This window comes from Diabrotica virgifera, chromosome 5, assembly GCF_917563875.1.
Source record: "Diabrotica virgifera virgifera chromosome 5, PGI_DIABVI_V3a".
In the NCBI taxonomy this organism is placed as follows: domain Eukaryota; kingdom Metazoa; phylum Arthropoda; class Insecta; order Coleoptera; family Chrysomelidae; genus Diabrotica; species Diabrotica virgifera.
Window position 1 is genome coordinate 64,751,396 of NC_065447.1, and position 22,018 is coordinate 64,773,413.

Genomic DNA, 22,018 nt, shown 5'->3' on the forward strand with positions numbered 1-22,018 from the left:
GTGAAGAAACCGAAATATCCGATAATCAATTTGGCTTTAGCAGTGCAGATCAACAACATTTGCAATTTTCATTGCAAGGCAACTGATGGAAAAATACAGGAATAAAGAGACCAACGCTCATATAGTATTCATTGATCTTGAGAAAGCATATGATAGAGTTCCTCGAGAGATTCTGTGGTGGGCACTCAAGAAAGGAGTCCCTGGCGAATATATAAAGATTGTGAGAGATAATTGATGGATTCGACCGTTACTTGATGGAAGTTCATTTTATCTAACAATAAAACACTGAAAACGTTTGTTTTCTATACTTCCACAAAATTTATTATAACTAAGTGACTACAGCTGTTTCGGCGAAGTGCCTTTCTCAAGTGATATAGTTTACGATGTGTTTGCCTTTTTAAGTCTTCAACTGAAGAGGTTGAGGAGTGGGGAGCTGTTTGTCTCGAGTTGGTCATTCAGAATTATATCTGTATTTTTCAGTTTATTAATTTCCATAGATTCTAAAAAAGATAGCTTAAGGCCTTTATTTTGAATATGTAGAATTTGAAACTCTTCATTGAAAGAATGATTATGATCTAGAAGGTGAAGTGCGTATGTAGAACTGTCTGTTTTTCTATTGTTGAATGCCCTTTTGTGTTCTGCTATCCGTTTGTCAAAAGTTCTGCCAGTTTGACCGATGTACGTTTTCGGACAGTCACCACAAGTTAGTTTGTACACACCACTCTGTAGTTGCTTTCTATTTCGGCTTTTATTGTTCTTAATATATTTGCTTAAGTTGTTGCTAGTTCTGAAAGCTGGTGTTATTCCTTTCTTTTTTATGTATCTGGCTATCTTTGTTGTTATCTTGCCAGTATATGTGAGAGAGCAGAAGGTACTGGGTTCTTTCTGTGGTGGTGGATACACTAATTTCAGGGCTTTCTTATGGAGTTTTTGGTTTAAAATTTTGTTAACTGTTTGTTCGTTATAGCCGTTGTTTACTGCTATTTGTTTAATGATGTTTAGTTCTATCTCGAAGTTATTTTTTGTCATGGGAATTTCTGTCAGTCTATGTATCATGCTATGGTAGGCTGCTAATTTGTGTTGTGTAGGATGGGATGATGAATTGTGTATAGTTGTGTCAGTATGGGTAGGTTTATGATATACGGAGAACTCATGTTTGTTGTGTAGTCTGGAAATCGTTACATCTAGAAAGTTTATGGAGTTATTCTGTTCTGTTTCTATTGTAAACTCAATATTATTATGAAGTGAATTAATATATGATAGAAATTGGTCAAGTTGTCTGTTAGTTCCTGTAAAGCATGATATACTAAGCATAGTGTAAGATATAAGCATAGTTCCACGTGGATGATATACTAGTATGCTTTACAGGAACTAACAGACAACTTGACCAATTTCTATCATATATTAATTCACTTCATAATAATATTGAGTTTACAATAGAAACAGAACAGAATAACTCCATAAACTTTCTAGATGTAACGATTTCCAGACTACACAACAAACATGAGTTCTCCGTATATCATAAACCTACCCATACTGACACAACTATACACAATTCATCATCCCATCCTACACAACACAAATTAGCAGCCTACCATAGCATGATACATAGACTGACAGAAATTCCCATGACAAAAAATAACTTCGAGATAGAACTAAACATCATTAAACAAATAGCAGTAAACAACGGCTATAACGAACAAACAGTTAACAAAATTTTAAACCAAAAACTCCATAAGAAAGCCCTGAAATTAGTGTATCCACCACCACAGAAAGAACCCAGTACCTTCTGCTCTCTCACATATACTGGCAAGATAACAACAAAGATAGCCAGATACATAAAAAAGAAAGGAATAACACCAGCTTTCAGAACTAGCAACAACTTAAGCAAATATATTAAGAACAATAAAAGCCGAAATAGAAAGCAACTACAGAGTGGTGTGTACAAACTAACTTGTGGTGACTGTCCGAAAACGTACATCGGTCAAACTGGCAGAACTTTTGACAAACGGATAGCAGAACACAAAAGGGCATTCAACAATAGAAAAACAGACAGTTCTACATACGCACTTCACCTTCTAGATCATAATCATTCTTTCAATGAAGAGTTTCAAATTCTACATATTCAAAATAAAGGCCTTAAGCTATCTTTTTTAGAATCTATGGAAATTAATAAACTGAAAAATACAGATATAATTCTGAATGACCAACTCGAGACAAACAGCTCCCCACTCCTCAACCTCTTCAGTTGAAGACTTAAAAAGGCAAACACATCGTAAACTATATCACTTGAGAAAGGCACTTCGCCGAAACAGCTGTAGTCACTTAGTTATAATAAATTTTGTGGAAGTATAGAAAACAAACGTTTTCAGTGTTTTATTGTTAGATTGTGAGAGATATGTATGAGGGAGTAACGACTAGTGTTATAGGACAGGTGTGGGAGAGACTGATAAATTTCAGGTGAACGTAGGATTGCACCAAGGCTCGGTGCTTAGTCCTTATTTATTCTCATTAGCTTTGGACCGGATAACAGCAAAACTACAGGGTAGAATTCCATGGTGCCTAATGTATGCTGATGATGTAGTGTTAATAGGAAATAGTGAAAGAGATTTAGAACAAAAACTGGAACAGTGGAGACAAGCTCTGGAGGAAAATGGTTTAAAACTTAGTAGGACAAAAACAGAGTATTTGGAATGTTCATTTAAAGACGGAGTTACTACAAATAAAATGGTATCTTTGGATGGTGAAATGATTGTGAAAAGCAACAGTTTTAAGTACCTAGGAACGGTATTACAGCAGGAGATGCATGCAGTAGAATTAGGGCTGGATGGATGAAGTGGAAAGAAGCGAGTGGTGTGTTGTGTGACAGAAAAATTCCAATGAAGCTGAAGGGAAAATTCTATAAAACAGCCATAAGACCGGCTATGATGTACGGACCTGAATGTTGGGCAGTAAAAAGGAAAGAGGAACAACGAATGCATGTGGCAGAAATGAGAATGCTTAGATGGATGAGTGGGGTGACAAAGAAGGATAAAATTAGAAACGAGTATATTAGGGGAAGTCTAGGTGTGGCACCAATTGATGCCAAAATGAGAGAGCATAGGTTAAGATGGTTTGGTCATGTTCAACGTCGAGACGTTAGTCACCTAATACGAAGAATAGCTGAAGTGCAGATTCCTGGAAGGAGTAGGAGAGGAAGACCAAAGAAGATCTGGGGGGAGACGATAAGGCAGGACATGTTGGTAAAGGGGATTAACATTGATATGACCCAAGATAGAATTGTGTGGAGAAATGCAATTAGGGAAGCCGACCCCGCATAGGGATAAGGCAAAGAGAATGATGATTGAAGAGTGTTGGAGATAAACTGCAGCCTTGCCTTAGGGCCGGATTCACCAACAACAAATAAATCAATGAATAGTTTATTCATCAAATAAAATTTATTAGTCGATTATATCTTTATTGTGTTTCAATATAATTTTGATAATTTAAAGTAAAACTGACGAATTTTCTGTTTTAGATATTTAAAGCAAGATTAACTTATCAATTTATTTGAAGAGTAAATATATAGTTATTTGAAAAATTAATAAATAAAATGTTATTTGACGTCAATGAAACATAGACGTGTCAGTTTATTGGTTGAATAAGTTTATTCAAGAATAAACTACCATTCGTCGTTGGTGAAACCGGCCATTAGTTCCTTACTTACTGGTTGTTAATTATTATTAAAAAAAAAAGAATATTTCCATGAAAAGCTGGATACTGCACATAGACAGTGTCCAAGAAACTGTGTGAAAATAGTAATGGGAGACATGAATGCCACAGTGAGTCAGGAGCTGGTCTTCTTCCCTAGAATACGCAAACACAGTGCCCACAAAAATAGTAACAACAACCGAACCCAACTGATTAATTTTGCAACATCACTCAATGTGACAATATCCAGCACATGGTTCCAACACAAAAAGACACACAAAGTAATATTAATGTCGCCAGATGGGTATACAAGGAACCAAATCAATTATAATAAGGTACAACTCTAAATGAACTTACGAGACCCTAGTAAGGTCAATGACCTTTCAACCAACCGGAACAAATGGCTAACAGAACACCTTCAAAATATACTTTTTGGCACATGAGGATAACTAATATTTATTTGAGATAACTAAAAAAATGTTTATGCAGATTTTGTACCATTTATTAGATCTGTACAAGCTGGCACAGGGTTCTAGACTTTTGGAATAGGTATCATAAATAAGTATAGGATTTACAATAATTGGCTTAGATCTGTTTTATAACAGACAGCATCTAGAAAAATAATACAGGTATTGCACCTAGTTTCCATCTAATAATCATGTTCATTTATATCCTCTTTGTTCATTTCGATCATGCATGAATACAATCTCATTTCTGTGACATCTTTTATTTTGGAATAAAATAAAATGTATCTTCTTTTTAAGTTCATTATTCTAGTTAAATTCAGAATTGTTAATAAATATACCTAGCTTAAATGATATTGTTAGTTTTTATATTTTAATTTTTTAATTTATATTTTAAAACCAAACAATATCATTTAAGCTATATTTATAATTCTGCATTTAACTAGAAAAATGAACACCGTCTACAGACGGTTAAACTTCATCAGGATTTTTAGATAATGACAGCTTAAATCAAAAATAAGTTATTGGCATGTTTTTATTAATGCCTAGATATTTATTGAGACCCACCTGGTACAATGGTATGTGGAGAAGAAGATTCAACCATGTGTTAGATCAAGATTACAAAGAATCCTCTATAGCAAATTATGCAAAAATACAAAGATTGCTCTGGGCATGTCACCTTATAACAATGGATAATGAGAGAACACATATCGTCTCTACCATTTCCAACTATCGAATGTAAAAAATCGGATTTTTTAGATTCAATACCTTACCCTCGCATTATATGTGATACATCTTGTGGCAAATTCTCGTTATTGTAGCTTGATTAGGAGCACGGGAAATATGCTGTCTAAACCATCGAATATGAACATGTTTTCATTTGTTTGACTGCAAACTGACGAAAATGGTTATACTCAATACTTTTGTTTTGTATAAAATATAACCAAACTAAAGGTATATTTGTACAACGCTAAATGTCGAATGTGTAACATTCGTTAGTTTGTGTTGTAATTTATTTAACAGTTATTCAATTGTAATCTGTAAACTGTCGAAAATGCTAAACTGCTGAGAAGAATAAAATGCATGTGTTTACAATTTGTTATTCGCTATTATACATTCGCTACTTTGAATTATCGGACCGAAACAAATCTTTGATTAATACAAAAAGCAAAGTAACAAATGTGATTTTTTGGAAAGAAAAAAATGATAAGCAGTTCAAATTTGTTATCAATCTAACAAGGATTAACCATTACATACAAAAAATATAAAAATTTTCCCATTTGTCAATGCACTGATTTAGGAGTCTCTAAAAAAGAGTTATTTTGCTCTCCTGAAAAGTACCACTTTTCACATTCGATAGTTGGAAATGGCAGGGACGATATAGAGCGTTTCACATTAAGAACGGAACATTGCGAAGATAGGGCTATGTATTTCTTCTGGACAATAGAAGCGAGCCGATGCCACACTGTCTCATCAGAATGAATATTGGCAGTCTAATAGGAATACTTGACTGAGATTTTTATCAACACTGATCTGCATAAGCTGAACGTTTTGTTCTTAACGTTAAATAAAGTATAGTATAGCTCTTAGTGGAACTATGGTGGGATGTCAGCCAGTAAAACGAGGTGGATAGACAAGGTGAGAACTAAAGAGATACTGAGAGTGGATAACTGGATATTGTCAAAATTATTGTCTAATGATTTTTTGGGTGTAATCCAACAATACAAAAAAGGTAAATAAACATTTCTTCTTGAGTAGTACTAAATTTTGCTATTTAATAATAAATGACTTCAAACAACATCTGGATAAAAGGTAAATGACTTCAAACAACATCTGGATAAAATGTCAAAGGCATTTCTAGCCAAAAATAAATTAATAAGTTTTGAAACCTAACTGATGTTTAAATCTCTTAAAATAAAGTGTCAAACATTTAATCAAATTCAATGACATACCTATTATTTAAAACAATATCAACTCTCCATGAAATCATAAATTAACTATTAATTGAGAAGGAAATTGTTAAAGAAAAATTTAAACATAATTCCAATACATCAATATTGTCAGCAGAAACCATAGCTATCATAAAAGCATGCTAATACGCCGAAAATAAAAATCTCAAACAAATAAACAAATCTGACTCATTATCTGCTTTAAAAAGTTTCTCTAGTCAACTAGATGGAAATTCTGTTAATGTAAATCCCTACATAAAAGAATTAAAAATATTATTATCTAATCTAACAACAATGCAGTGTAATATAGTATTCACATGGATAAAAGCTCATATTGGTCTTGAAAATAATGAAAAAGTAGATCAGTTGGCAAAAGAGAGCATTTTCAGTGGCGAGGAAACATTGAGTGATATTGGACTTCAAGAATGTATAACCGTAAGTACAACCAGACTGATATGGAACCAGACTGACATGATAACTGGAAACTTCAATGGAATCAATGCTGTATAAATTGTCTGACAAGGTATACTCTTTTACATCCGAAAATCCCGAGAGATTATTGGCATAAAAAATTAGATTTTGTAAGACACGATATTGTTACTATCTCTGGACTAAAATTTGGCCATGACTGTTATACCGCACATCTACAGTGGTGTTAAAAAGTCCTGCATCACCTAAGTGCCTTATAGTTTTTGAGGTTTTTTGTATATTTTCGCTAATTCATTTTAAGTTTGTGCTTGTAATTAACATTATCAGTATACTTACTAATGTTTTTTTAATTACTAGCTTAAAATTCTACAGAAAAGATTAAAATAATCTGATTGAAGGGATTTCCTATAATCCGAGAAAATTATGAGGTGATTATTAAGTCATTAAAGTACTATTAAATTGAATCTTAATGACAAATTTGCCACATATTTTGACTATATAAACACTATAGTTACCCTAACACATTTATTTGCGCTTTGATAAGGTCAAAATGTCATCCCAGACCAAACAAACTAAATTATCGAACAAAAAGCGTTTTGAAATTATTTTTCACCATAAAAACAACAAATCTAGTCACGAAATAGCATCCGCAGTAAAATGTAATCAATCTACTGTGATTAGAGTCATTAAGAAGTATGCTGAACAAGGAAAAATCAACTACAGATTGCGTATTTGGTAAGGTGATGCAGGACTTTTTAACACCACTGTATATAAAATCAATGTAATACAGTCGGATTTGTGCGAAAATTGCAATACAATAAGGGACTTGGATCATATATATTTTTTGCATGTGACAAATATGTGACACACAGAAATCTATTGAATATGCAGCTATTGCAAGAAATGTTTATCCCCATATAATCTGATGAACTTACTAGCTTTGAACAAACTGTCAATCTTTAGGATTCTTCTAGATTATGTTAAGTCATGTAAATTGAAACTTTAGATTATAAAATTAGTTGTGTATATTAATAATACCCCGTATCTCTACTTAGTCTGTGGTTAGTCACCCTGAACGACCTGGGTGCACAAAGTTTTTCCCTTCCCTGCTCTTGACTGTTCGATTGGATTCGTAATGGTCTTGGTGTATGGTCAGGCGTTGATTTTAAGAAGTGTTGCTGGTTAAATGGGTGCAATTTCCAAAGGTCATAAAAGAAGGAAAAACAAATATTGACTAACGTTTTAAACATTACTAAAAATGAGAAAACTTTGTGTTCTTAATTCATAAATAGGATTTATGTTGTGTAGTTTACCTATTCATAAAGGGTTGTTGCATTGGTTTGTTTAACCAAAAGGAAGATCCCACTGTTTTGAAAAATCTTCCAGTTGAATTTGATTTGTTTTGTATTATTGCACAATTTCTCCTAAGTTGTGTGGCTACATTACAAATTTACAAAAGTCTTAATCAGTGTATCAATGTAACAATACAAAGATAAATTAGTAGCGACATTATGGTACTTACTGGCATGTTCTTTATGTGTGTGTATGTCTTTAGCTAAATAGACAGTGCTGAAACTGCCTTCTCCCACAACTTTCCCAAAAATGTAATCATCTGAGGTCCTTTTACGAACTTCTTCTGCTGGTGGCATTTTGATTTATAAACTTCAGACTAGACGACAGACGATTACTCTACCGGGAAAGTAAAACACCTATTACGTAAATAACAGCAAATATTTTCCAAATTTATAATGTTGGTTTTATTTGCGGTGAGTGATTTCCCATTGATGACATATTTTTGTAAATAAAATACCTTGGAAATTATCCCATAAATACGTCACTCACTAGTATAAGTATACGTCATTGCATTGTAGTGAATAGAACAGTTAAAATTTATACTTCGTCCCACATAATCATGACAACAATACTCTTGATATTTTTAATTGGATATTTATCAATATACGTATATTATGCCGTCACTTTCAATTAATAAAAGGATTAATCGGGTTGCATGAATAAATTTATATTTTAATTTTTTTGAATAGAAAATTCCGCACTGTTCTGGGTGTGCTTTGGAAATACAGGGTATCACGACACAGTATCTTGCGTCCTTTTCTTATCAACATCTATTCAATAGCTCTCACTCGTCAATAGAATATCACTATGCTATTTGCTATGCTCTAACCGATTTTTTCTGAATTAATTCCCATTCCAATCTATAAAATAATAATAATTAAAGTAAAGGATAAATATAATTCAAATTCAAAGATTTTATTTGAAAATTTCTTAAAGTATTACTATTAAGTACAGGTTGTATTAACAAGAGGAAATAATAATATGTTTAAAATATTTAAGAAAATATTTTACAATGTTCATAATTTTCTGTGATAAAAGGATGGAATTAAAGAAAAATGGTTATAAAATGAGACTTTTTTAGTAAATTTTAGGTTATTTATATAGAGAAACGAGAACACATTTTTCGAATTGATTGATTTTTTGAATTTTTACCTCCTTTAAGCGCACATTTTACGTCAAAGTGATGTTAATTACCAGTAGCGGACCCAGAATAATTGATTAAATTTAAAAATTTAAAATGAAATAAATTAATGTATTTTACAAAATTTAAAAAAATGGAAATTATATAAAAATAATTTTTTTTTGAATCAAATGAATTATATTTTTAAGAACGAAAATAAGGCAGTCTGGGTTAAAAATATCTCATCCCTGTTTTTATCCCAGGAAGAGTAAACTAAAAAGACAGATTCGCCCCCAAGAAAGACACTAGGAAAATCACCAAATACATCTTCTTTTTTGGTTGATCATCGTCGGGTTTCGACGGTAATCCATAAATATTATACCTATTATAGTAATACGTCGGCTAAAGAGTTCTAAAAAACTTTATACAGTTGAGTCCGCGAGTCTTTACCCGTGCGTCATCACTTAAAGCATACGAAGTAAGTCGGAAATCTATTTCACGCAACAACAACTGACAGAAAGTGGCTACTGTTCCGATTACGGGTTTTATTATAAAATTTGACGTTATCAAATATATATAATGTCAAATATAAGTTTTGCTTCAAAATTTTTGCGCAGAATTACAGCTACATTTGAAGTAGCTTAATAAATTCTTTTATTATTATTGATTAATAAATAAATAAACAATTTATAAAAAAATCCAATAACATATTTTATTTTTGTTATTTTATTCACTTTGACGGAAATCTAAACACAGTCATTTCTTTACTGTGTGAATGACGTTAGCTTTGTATGTTTTAAATATTAATTGCCTAAATATAATTATTTACCTTAAAATTTCAAAGCCCAATATAAAATTAGTTGTGAAAACAACTGTTTGTGTAATATAAAGAAACTTCAAAACGCAAAAATTCGACAAAAACCGCAAAAAGTTCAACTGACTGACAGCCACAAAATTAAACAAGTCCGAAACGTCAAACAAATTGTGCTTAAAATATGAAAACATACCGAATCGTCTTTTTTTGTACCTATCTCTTTTCAATGCACTGAGTCTAGATGGTTCATAAAAATAACATGTGTTGTTACTTAATAATAAACGGCAGCTGGTTTGTCATGAGTTTCATGCATAGATATAACAGAATAGATTAGGCCAGTTCGAAAAATAGCGTAACGCGGAACAGTTCGGGTCGGTGGTCTATCTATCTCTCTCTACCGGCGCTTAGCTTTCTCTCTCTAGCATATGATGGCCGCCGCCTGTGTGTCACTGTCGTTCCGTTATTCCCACCTCTTGGTAGATACGCTCACACTCGCACGACAGACAAAGATAGCTAGACCACCGTACTTGATATCGGCGTTACACCCCGATGCATTGAGTGGCATATGACTAGCCTGATCTATTTTCTTTACATATCTCTGGTTTCATGCATGGAAGAGAATGATGCTAGATAAAAAGTATGTGTTTTATCTCGCCAGGTATTAATGACGCACGGGTAAAGACTCGCGGACTCAACTGTATAAAAGTAGACTAACAATCTAAAAATTAAAGGAATAACGCAGAAAACACAAAAAATCTCCGATATAACTTAATTAACCAAAATAACTGTCAAAGTCGTGTTCGTTTTTTGGAGTTCGTCCCAAAGAATTATTAATTTTGGCAGTGTTTTGGTACATTCCGGCCTTGTTTCCACGTGCAGAGTGTTATCAATAGTTTCTGTTTTGTGGTACTTTGTGGAAAACTAGAAGACAGCTTTGTTTTACAGAAAATGTCAGATAACGGGGGCGGTCCTGGCCCGCCCTCGGTTAATTTAAATAATAATAATCAGATGAATAATAATGATAGTCAAATTAATGTTTCTTCAATGGATACAGTATCCTCAAATTTCGAAAAATATGACTTTGATAATAAATATCAACCGACGGATGCAGGTCCGTATCAGGTATTTTTGGAACATACCGATAAGAATCTTGGTCGTCTTTTTCCTATCAGAATTGGCTTTTATTTACAACAAGTAATTGAATTTATAAATGACGTTATTGATATTCATTCTGTAGGTTTAAAACGTGTTAAGGTAATTTTTAGAACATACAAAATCGCTAATTTATTAATTAATCACGAAATATTAACAAAAAATAAGTTGATTGCTTATATTCCAAAATTTTTCACGCATAAACGAGGCATAATACGTGGCGTTGATACCTTTTTTACTGAAGAATACTTGAAAAAAGCAATTAATTCCATAGTTCCAGTGGCGGAAGTGAGAAGAATGAAACGAAAAATTATAAACGCTGAAACCAAAAAAGAAGAATTTGTCAATAGACAATTGGTAGTAATAAATTTTAAAGGTAATAAAATTCCGTCCTTTATTAATATAAATATGGTTAATTTTCCTGTAGAACCATACATCCATCCCGTTGTTCAATGTGTAAAATGTTTACGTTACGGTCACAATATCGTTCAATGTAAAGGCAAATCACGTTGTTCTCGATGTGCAAATGAGCATTCTTCCGCTGAATGTAATTTCGAGTTGCAAATGTGCGTTCACTGTAAATCTTCTGATCATCCTTCAATTTCAAGAGACTGCCCAATGTATAAAAAACAACAAGATATAAAAAAAGTAATGGCTTTCGAAAATAAAAGTTTTAAGGATGCCGAATTATCGATTAACAATCCAGCTTATGCCAAAATTAATACCAACAATAGGTTTGATATATTAAATAATCTTGAAAACTTTCCCGATTTAGCACCAGCAAACAAAACAATTTATTATGCTCCTTTAAATAAACCAAAATCAAATTCAACCGCTTTAGAATCAAAAACAATTAAAAGGCGAAGAACTGAGACTTCTTCTCAGACTCCAAGCACTAGTAATTCAGATTTAGAAAATTCCCATCAAAAAAGACAAATTTGTCTTCCCCCATATACACCCGCTCCACAACAGAATAATTTCATGTTTTGTCGAGATAAACTTATCTCACAGATATATTCATTAATTACAAATATAATTAATAATCAAGGAAAATTTGAATTAAATAAGATCAGGGACAATATCATTACAATATTCGATAATAATGAAGATAATTTAGAATCCATTCTCACAGATAGTGAAAATGGCTATTAAAAATATTACAGAAAAACTAACCATATTACAATGGAATTGTAGATCCACTTATAGTAACAAAGGCAGTCTTATGCATCATATTAACAACTACCATACAGATATAATAGTTCTATCAGAAATATAGCTCACATCCGGTCATCATTTTAGACTTAAAGGATATAACTTTATCAATAAATGTCGTGAAGATGGTTACGGTGGCGTAGGTATTTTCATCAGACAGGGAATAGATTACCAAGAATCCGAAATTAATAATAATTTCGATGACAGTATAGAAGCATGCGCAGTTTTTTTGAACAAAATTAATCTCTCATTAGTATCAATCTATAGATCATCAGATGTTAGAATAGAAATAAATGACTGGATCAACCTATTCCTTCAGTTAAATATTGCAAAAACTATTTTTCTGGGAGATTTTAATGCTCACCACGGCATGTGGGGGCCAATTGCAGACGACAGAAATGGTAGAATATTAGTGGAGGCCATGGATTATTGTGAAATAATTACATTAAATGACGGAACACCAACAAGAATATCCCCAACTAGTAATCATTCAGCCGTTGACTTAACTCTAACATCTCCCTTCTTAGCCGACCGTATAGCTTGGTCAGTAGATTCAGATTCATTAGGTTCAGATCACTACCCAATCAATATAGAAATTCAAATCAATCCCTCCTCCTTTGTCATTAACCCATCAACAAAATGGAATGACTCTCGTGCTGACTGGTCTGTTTTTGGAAATATTTTTGAATTAGAAATTAGTGAGCTCAATAATTTAGATAGGAATTCAAATTCTGTAGACAAAATCGAATTTTTCCTCAATGCAATCACAATCGCAGCATCGAAATCTATGCCTATTAAGAAATCTTTCACACCTTCTGTACCAAGACCTTATTGGTGGGATGAGGAATGTTCTGCGATTGTTAAAAAACGAAAAGAAGCTCTCAGCGAGTTTAAAAAACAAGGTAATTTTATCAATTATCTACAATATCAAAACATTTCTGCTAATGTCAAACGTACGTTTAAACTTAAACAAAAAAACAGTTGGAAAATGTTTTTGAATAAACTAAATAAAAACACTCCTCTGACTGAGATATGGAACACTGTAAGATCTATTTGCAATAAACACCATCAAAAAAGAAAACCACAATTAGACGAAAGCCTTATTCAAAAAGTTCTTGATACATTGGCTCCTTCATCTGCTGCAGGTCCAATTTTTAACGACAACATTAATCAATTTCACTTCCATCAAGACTCAGACACCCTTTCAAAAAATTTTAGCTTTTCGGAATTAGAATTAGCCTTAAAAAAATCAAAAAATACTGCACCTGGACTTGACGGGTTCACTTATACGATAATAAATAAATTGCCTGAAAGTGGTAAACTTTTTCTATTAGAAATTTTTAATGATTGGTGGTTGAAACAAAAGTATTCAGATAGTCTTAAAAATATAATTGTGTGTCTTCTAGCGAAACCTAAGAAACCACCTGACTTACCTTCGTCCTACCGACCTATTTCATTGTTATCGTGTATTACAAAAACTTTCGAAAGGCTTATAAAATTTAGACTCGAACATTTTGTCGAAAACAGATCAATTTTACCAAAAAATCAGTATGGATTTCGTAGAGGTATAGGTACAATTGATGCAATCTCCCATTTAGTTACAGATGCTCAATTGTGTCTATCAAAAAATAATTACATGTTGTGTCTTTTTGTGGACCTTAAAGGGACTTATGATGTGGTAGATTTGGAAATATTATATTCAAAAATGGTAACGTTTGGTATCAATAAAAGAGTCTCTATAAATATTTTAAATTTGTTTGCTAATAGAAAAATATTTTTGCAAGATAGTCATAACATTTTACATGGTCCAAGAGTACTTTACAACGGGCTTCCACAAGGCTCTATTTTAAGTCCCCTTTTGTTTAACTTATACACTGCAGACTTGCATGATTTGATGAGCGATGACATACAAATTATTCAATACGCGGACGATTTATGCATTTATGTCACCCATAATACCTACGATCGCTGCATGATAGACTTAAGACGTACTTTTGACAGGTTACAAAACTGGTTCGACGATATGGGTTTTAGTGTTTCACCAGAAAAGACAGCTGTGATGTGTTTCACAAGGCACAGATATCAGTTAGTCGATAATTTCTCTATAGGTAAATACACTATTCCTATCGTAAAAGAATATAAATATTTAGGTATAATTATAGATAGTAAACTTCTATGGACCAGTCACATTAAGTATGTCAAACAAATATGTGAAAAGGGAATTAATCTTGTGCGCTTCCTCTCCAAACAGAGCTGGGGCGCGGATCAACAAATTTCCTTAATGTTCTACAAGTCTTATATTCGCTCGATTTTGGATTATGGGTGTACTCTCTATGGTTCTACCTCCAATACGAACCAACTTACTCTTGATCGAATACAATATAGAGCTCTGAAAATATGTTTGGGAGCCATGGCATCTTCACCAAATCATGCCATTCTGGCAGAGTCTCAAGAACTTCCTCTTAGTTTTCGAAGACAGTTTTTAGCAAATAAAAGCCTATTAAAATATAGATGTTACAACAGTGATTTGATCGCAAAAATTAACTTTCTTGTAATTGACAATTTGACAAATCATTATTGGAAAAAGAAAAACTCTCCTCCTTTGGCAGATGCATTTACTGATACAAACTTATTTCAAAATGATATTGTTAAACTTAATAAAATACCATTGTATGCACCTTAGACCATAAAAGCTGATAGACACGCCTTGTACCGAACCGTTGAAGCAAACACCTTCCGCGAAAGTGACGTCACAATACGGCAAGAACTCGTTTGGATTCTTAGCAAAGCACTAATAAAATTACCCAATTTTAGATTAATTTTAATATAACTTCAATATTTTGTAAAAATAAATGTTTTATTTAAAAGTAGGTACATATTATATCGTTGGTATATCTCTTCTTGTTTGATAATCAAAAATAAATTTGAAGGAGAGTAATTTTCTTTTGGGTGGAAGTTTCAGGTTAGGTGAAAAAATATGTAGGAAATCTATTAATTTATTGACCACAAAACAAAATAGCTTTTGTGAACTTACTTCTAACTCTTATTACATTATTTAGTTTTTCACGTTCGTGGTACAATCTGATGTTGCAATAAAGGAAACAAATTATCTTTATTAGATTAAACAAAAGGTTTGTTTCAAAATCATGATCAAAGATATATGTTCTTTGTATGTACATATCTTCTCATTAATTTAGAATCGTTCAATTTTTTTGAATTGTACATAAATCTAATTTCGCTTTCAGCAATTTTGCAAATATGAATGACGTCTTTAGAAGGTTGAATTAAATTTTTTTTGATATGCTATAATTTTTGTGTCTTATGAATGGAGATTGTAAATTATCACATTCGATTGCTAACAAACATATGTCACAATTTAAATGTTTTCTTAACTTTCTTAACCCGCCGTTACACGCGTCTTCTATTGTGACGTGGTTGCACGCGTATGAGCGTCGCCCTCACCTACATAAATTCGACTTATTTCGAGAAAGAATGAATGTCAACATGTAAAATATAAAATTGATTGTACTCACATATTATAGAAAGTCTCGTAAACCAATTTTTTTATTAATTTAGCAAAACAAAAGTAAAAATAATATAGATCAAAAGCAAGTTTTCTTAATTTTCAATTTCAGCAAGCCACTGAAGAAATTAACGTTCTTTACGCGAATTCATTTTACTAAAAATACAAATTAAAATTAACAACTGTTCTGAAGCTATTTATTTGTGGCATTTATGTAATTAACTATTAATATTTTGTATTTTGATAACGACGTCCGAGGTGGAATTCGAAACGTCAATAAAATCAATTTTTCAAGTTAAATTGTGGCTTATTTTCCAACTGAATAGGTAAATTTAACAATGGGATCTTAACCAGTGGCGCACCTAGAATTTTCCTCTGGAGGAGGGGGGTTTGCACCGAAAGTTTTTTGTATTATTTGTGAAAGACAAGTTACATTTTCCTACCTTCGTTTACATATATTTCTATATGCTCTGGGTGGGATTAACCCCCAAACCCCCCCTCGGTGTGCCACTGTTCCTAACCTAATCCAAAACAATAATATTTTAATTAAACCTACCTAAATATTAAATAAAAACCTAAAAGTTTCTTTGAGATAACAGAAACGTGATTTCTCTTCTTTCAACTATCACACAGCACACTGACCGCCTGAAATATTCTATAACTTTTTCATACCCTCTCATGAACCATGCTAAAGGCATTCCTGGGTGCTTAAGGTTATCGTATTAGTTTACACAATTTCATTGCTTATAGACAAATATGGTGAGGGATTCCCTCATAGCGCGTGTAATGGCGGGTTAACTACAAACCCAGCGATATAGTCAAAAACATCACAAACATAAGATGACAATGTTTTTGAAAAACTTAAAGTATTTACAGTATAATCATGGTTACTAGTTATTGTTTCCCTATTATTTTCATCAGTTATAAAGTTGTCAATGAGTTGATGATCATCTGTTTTCATTTTCACAGTATTTGTTGTGCTCATTGCTAAAATTATGGAAGGTGTCTGTTCTATACAATTAACCTGGGTAGATCATGTAACACTTGTGTGCATTAAGAGTCTTTTATATGCAGCTTTAAATTGTTTTGCCATTGGGATGTTGTTGTAACCTCCATGACTCCTAATAGAACTAAAATAAAACTTCTAAGTGATCTTGAGAAAGTTTATAGACCGAAAGAACTTCAGACCTCCATCCATATCCTCCAAGTAATTTTTCCAAATTCCCATTAGTGACTTTAAACTAATGATCATACCAATAAAACCCGTTTTTCTTTGGCTTGGATATTATAGTGGTTCACCACTCTTGGAACATTTAAGTGATCTAAGATATTTTATAGATTCTTCAATTTTTTGAAAAATCGCTTGTTTATTGTGCTGCCGTAAACTGGATTTTAGGTGTTTTGCCAATAAATTTCTAGTGTAGGAAACAGAGGCTGAACCTTGCAAAATGTACACAAGTCCGGTTTTATTTTTTTTCTGGTCGATCAAGGGGTGCTTATTATAAGACTAACTTTTTCTGAAAAAATTTCGCCCCGGAACCCCCTTTTTCACCCCTTTAAAGGGGGTAATTTGTGGTTTTTGCGGAACGTAGCCCTTCCTGTACCTTTTACAAAAAATTTTTTTTATAGAAATATGAAGAGGACTATATTTTCTATGATTTATTTCCCGACAGCATATGTCTATCATCCACCGTTTAGCGGGGGTGGCGCCCCAAAGTTGACAAGTTTTTAAAAAAGATGTTTTTAAAAAAAATATATTTTTCCCTAACTGTAACAGAAATTAAGAAAAAGTCCTGCTACAATTTTTCACAAATAAGTGACTGATTTTTTGGTATAGGTTTCACTTAAGGGTAGTTGCCCTATTTTTAATTACAGGGTGTTACATTTTAAAAAACCCCTTTGTATACCATCTGAACCGTTTATGCTAGAGTAAAAAGACTTTCAGCGATTACCCATGTAGTGGTGCTATTTACAAATTTATATAATGCATCCCCATTTTTTCCCCGGAACCACCCCAAAAAAAAGAAGAATTAATAAATAAAGTGATTCTCTTGGAATCCTTCACACACAATGCCCTTTATTAATATGCTTCATATATCATTTTGTGCACGTTATTATTACCCATGCATGGACACCAAAAGCAATTTCCTAGTGCAACCCCTGTAGCCAAAAAAAAAAAATAAATAAAATGGGGGTTGAAATTTTTTTTTGTTTTTTGCTTTTTGATCCATATGGGCATATGCTTCATCAATTCTGCTTTTCAAAAATATATATGGTTATTGCAACATTCCTGCGGAAACCACCCCTATCCTTGAAAATTTACTGCAGAAACTACCCCTATCCCTTGGCGAGCATGTTTTTACGATTTTCTCATTACCTATGCATTATTTTTAAACAAAACTTGTACAAGGTTAAAGACCACTATTAACTCTAAAAATTAGGTCCTATTCATTTTTTTCGTATAAGCAACCGATACGGCGCAGTGGCGCCGTAAACCTCGTGATATGCTTTGGCGGGCTCCAGTTTTTGGTTTTTACTCGTTACTTGTTTGTTTTATTGATAAAGTACTTATGTAAAATAAAACAACACAGTGTAAGCTACAAATTATGACCTATACACATTTTACATTCTTTGCCCCCCAAAGCCACAGTGGTGGCCCAAAATCAATTTTTGCATATTTTCGCCACCTACACGCATTTTATTTCATTAATGCTACCTTAATAGCACAATATTCACCCTTAAGTGGTCGCTAAGCAGTGGCGGATCCAGGGAGGGGTGATGGGGGCGATCACCCCCCCCTCTCACACCAAAAGTGATATTATATTTAAAGATTATAAAAATATTCATTTATTTTTATAGAAATACTTATATTATTATTTTTATAATGATGGCGTACTTTTTATGTTTTAGCGACAGTGGCGGATCCAGCATCGTTAAGGGGGGTGCCAATTGGCTAAATTTCTATAAAAATAAATGAATATTTTTATAATCTTTAAATATAATATCACTTTTGGTGTGAGAGGGGGGGTGATCGCCCCCATCACCCCTCCCTGGATCCGCCACTGCTTAGCGACCACTTAAGGGTGAATATTGTGCTATTAAGGTAGCATTAATGAAATAAAATGCGTGTAGGTGGCGAAAATATGCAAAAATTGATTTTGGGCCACCACTGTGGCTTTGGGGGGCAAAGAATGTAAAATGTGTATAGGTCATAATTTGTAGCTTACACTGTGTTGTTTTATTTTACATAAGTACTTTATCAATAAAACAAACAAGTGACGAGATAAAAACCAAAAACTGGAGCCCGCCAAAGCATATCACGAGGTTTACGGCGCCACTGTGCCGTATCGGTTGCTTATACGAAAAAAATGAATTGAACCTAATTTTTAGAGTTAGTAGTGGTCTTTAACCTTGTACAAGTTTTGTTTAAAAATAAATGCATAGGTAATGAGAAAATCGTAAAAACATGCTCGCCAAGGGATAGGGGTAGTTTCTGCAGTAAATTTTCAAGGATAGGGGTGGTTTCCGCAGGAATGTTGCAATAACCATATATATTTTTGAAAAGCGGAATTGATGAAGCATATGCCCATATGGATCAAAAAGCAAAAAACAAAAAAAAATTTCAACCCCATTTTATTTATTTTTTTTTTTTGGCTACAGGGGTTGCACTAGGAAATCGCTTTTGGTGTCCATGCATGGGTAATAATAACGTGCACAAAATGATATATGAAGCATATTAATAAAGGGCATTGTGTGTGAAGGATTCCAAGAGAATCACTTTATTTATTATTTCTTCTTTTTTTTGGGGTGGTTCCGGGGAAAAAATGGGGGTGCATTATATAAATTTGTAAATAGCACCACTACATGGGTAATCGCTGAAAGTCTTTTTACTCTAGCATAAACGGTTCAGATGGTATACAAAGGGGTTTTTTAAAATGTAACACCCTGTAATTAAAAATAGGGCAACTACCCTTAAGTGAAACCCATACCAAAAAATCAGTCACTTATTTGTGAAAAATTGTAGCAGGACTTTTTCGTAATTTCTGTTACAGTTAGGGAAAAATATATTTTTTTTAAAAACAACTTTTTTAAAAACTTGTCAACTTTGGGGCGCCACCCCCGCTAAACGGTGGATGATAGACATATGCTGTCAGGAAATAAATCATAGAAAATATAGTCCTCTTCATATTTCTATAAAAAAAAATTTTGTAAAAGGTACAGGAAGGGCTACGTTCTGCAAAAACCACAAATTACCCCCTCTAAAGGGGTGAAAAAGGGGGTTCCGGGGCGAAATTTTTTCAGAAAAAGTTAGTCTTATAATAAGCACCCCTTGATCTACCAGAAAAAAAATAAAACCGGACTTGTGTACATTTTGCAAAGTTCAACCTCTGTTTCCTACACTATTCGGCTATTTAAAATATCAAAAATATCATTAATTTGTTCAATGAAATTTTCAGTAGCTTCGCTATGTACAAATTCTTTTGAGCTTTTATTTCTCAAATAATGTATTGCCTTAGCAACTTTTTGGCTGAACGTTTGGGCAGCTAATTTCACCTTCATTTTTTCCTTATACCAATTTAAATGCCTTCGTGTTATCCTAGTTGCAAGATGAAGGCCTTCCTTTTCTTGAATGTCTACTAATTTTTCCAAATATTTCCATTTAATTGCTTTATTATTCCCGTCAAAAAAATTTTTTGTAATATACGTAATATACGTTTATTCAAATCAATAGTTATTACAATAATTTACAATTTCAGTTTACTTACAATGAAATAAACGTAAAAGAAGTCTTAATGTTGACCTAAATAACCTAAAGTATTTCGAATAAGTTTTAACATATGTGGAGGGTCAAATATTACATATTTTGATTTGTTACTGGACGTAGAAAATATACTTTATTTTAATTCACAACGCCTATAAACACTTCTAATAATCTCTAACGTTTTCTGCCGTAAACTGACGTCACGCACAGCTGTGTGAATCGTTTTATGTTGGCTTCACTCTTCGAGACGAGAGAATAGCTTTACGGCGTGTCTATCAGTTTTTATGGTCTAAGGTATGCACACAGTTTCGATTCTATAATTGACAAACCTATCACCATATTCCCTCGGTATTCAGATTGTAATATCTTAAACCAAGCCATGATAAAATCCATTGTGAATGGTCTCGGGTCGAACTTAACTAAAATATATACAGATGGGTCAAAAACGGAGCTAAATACAGGTTCGGCATTTTTTGTTTCAAACATAAATCATATTGAAAAGTACAGAATCTCAAATTATTGTTCTATTTTTACCGCCGAGTCCTTTGCTATTGAAAAGGCACTAAAATGGTGTGCAACTCAAACATGCACGAATGTGGCAATAATTTCAGACTCAAAATCAGCATTACAAGCTATTAGCGGTCACCCAATAAACCAATTCCGAAATGCCTTAATTTTGAACATTAAAAAATTAATTATGGATCTTAAACAAAATAATGTAACTGTTTCGTTTATTTGGACGAAAGGACATTGCGGAGTCGAAGGTAATGAAATTGCGGATATAGCCGCAAAAAGTAGTCACAGTTGCCACCATATTGACAAAGTATTTAATTTAAAAGATTTGAATAATGCTCTCAAACCTAATATCAGAAGGAAATGGGAAACTGATTACAAAAGAATTGCAAGTAAATCTACAAACCATTATTTCAGAATTCACCCTACACTTCCAAAAAACCTTCCTCATTTCACCTTTAATTATAATAGAGCACACATGTCAGTATTGACTCGTTTAAAATTGAACCATGCTCGCTTTCCATCTCACTTATATAAAATTGGAATACTTAACTCCCCTGTCTGTAGTTGTGACAATATATCCATTGGTGATCTAAATAATATATTTCTAGAATGTTCTCTGAACTCTCAATCTTCTTCAATTCTGTATCAAGAACTAATTCATCACGAGTGTCCATTGCCACTAAATATTACAGCTCTCCTTTCTTCCTCAGATAAAGCGGTACTAGATTCCATCATTAATTTTATCAGAAATTCAAAAATAGCGGTATAGTTTAGAAATAGACAATATGAAATCATTTAATGTAATTAAGAATTTACATGTTTTGTGGCAAATAGATTTTGTCTGATGCCAGGATCTCACACACACACACAACTTAATTAACCTATGAAATGCCAATAGTGTCAAAATTTCATAATGTAATAGTGTCAAAATTTCATAACAGTAGAGTAAACTTGCCTGAGGTTGGAGCCCTTACAAACAAGCATTACGGCGTGGTAAATTTGAATTACTAATCCTGGTTTAAAAACAGAGCATA

The 22,018-nt window shown here is 32.9% G+C and overlaps 3 protein-coding genes across 8 annotated transcripts in view; 2 read left to right on the plus strand and 1 right to left on the minus strand.

Annotated features, from left to right (window-relative positions):
• The window catches only part of LOC114325167 (3-phosphoinositide-dependent protein kinase 1), a 145,751-nt gene extending 137,218 nt beyond the window's left edge, over positions 1 to 8,533 (minus strand). Inside the window, exon 1 of one of the 4 annotated variants that reach the window (XM_028273147.2) lies at positions 8,055 to 8,533. In XM_028273147.2, coding sequence (XP_028128948.1) covers positions 8,055 to 8,181 — 127 coding nt within the window. In that variant the 5' untranslated portion in view covers positions 8,182 to 8,533. The remainder of the gene's footprint in view (positions 1 to 8,054) is intronic. The other 3 variants (XM_028273145.2, XM_050650092.1, XM_050650089.1) reach the window with 3 other exon arrangements.
• Positions 1 to 22,018, plus strand: part of LOC114325165 (peroxidase) — a 221,520-nt gene that overhangs the window by 53,908 nt on the left and 145,594 nt on the right. The gene's annotated exons all lie outside the window — the stretch shown is intronic.
• LOC126884210 (uncharacterized) lies at positions 14,799 to 21,852 on the plus strand. Its single transcript, XM_050650094.1, has 2 exons — positions 14,799 to 14,853; positions 20,763 to 21,852. Exon 2 carries the CDS (start codon positions 20,848 to 20,850, stop codon positions 21,751 to 21,753), a length of 906 nt encoding a protein of 301 aa, XP_050506051.1. The 5' UTR covers positions 14,799 to 14,853; positions 20,763 to 20,847; the 3' UTR covers positions 21,754 to 21,852.

Excerpts from the sequence above, each read along its gene's own strand:
- LOC126884210 (XM_050650094.1), top strand. The coding sequence starts at position 20,848 with ATGATAAAATCCATTGTGAATGGTCTCGGGTCGAACTTAACTAAAATA.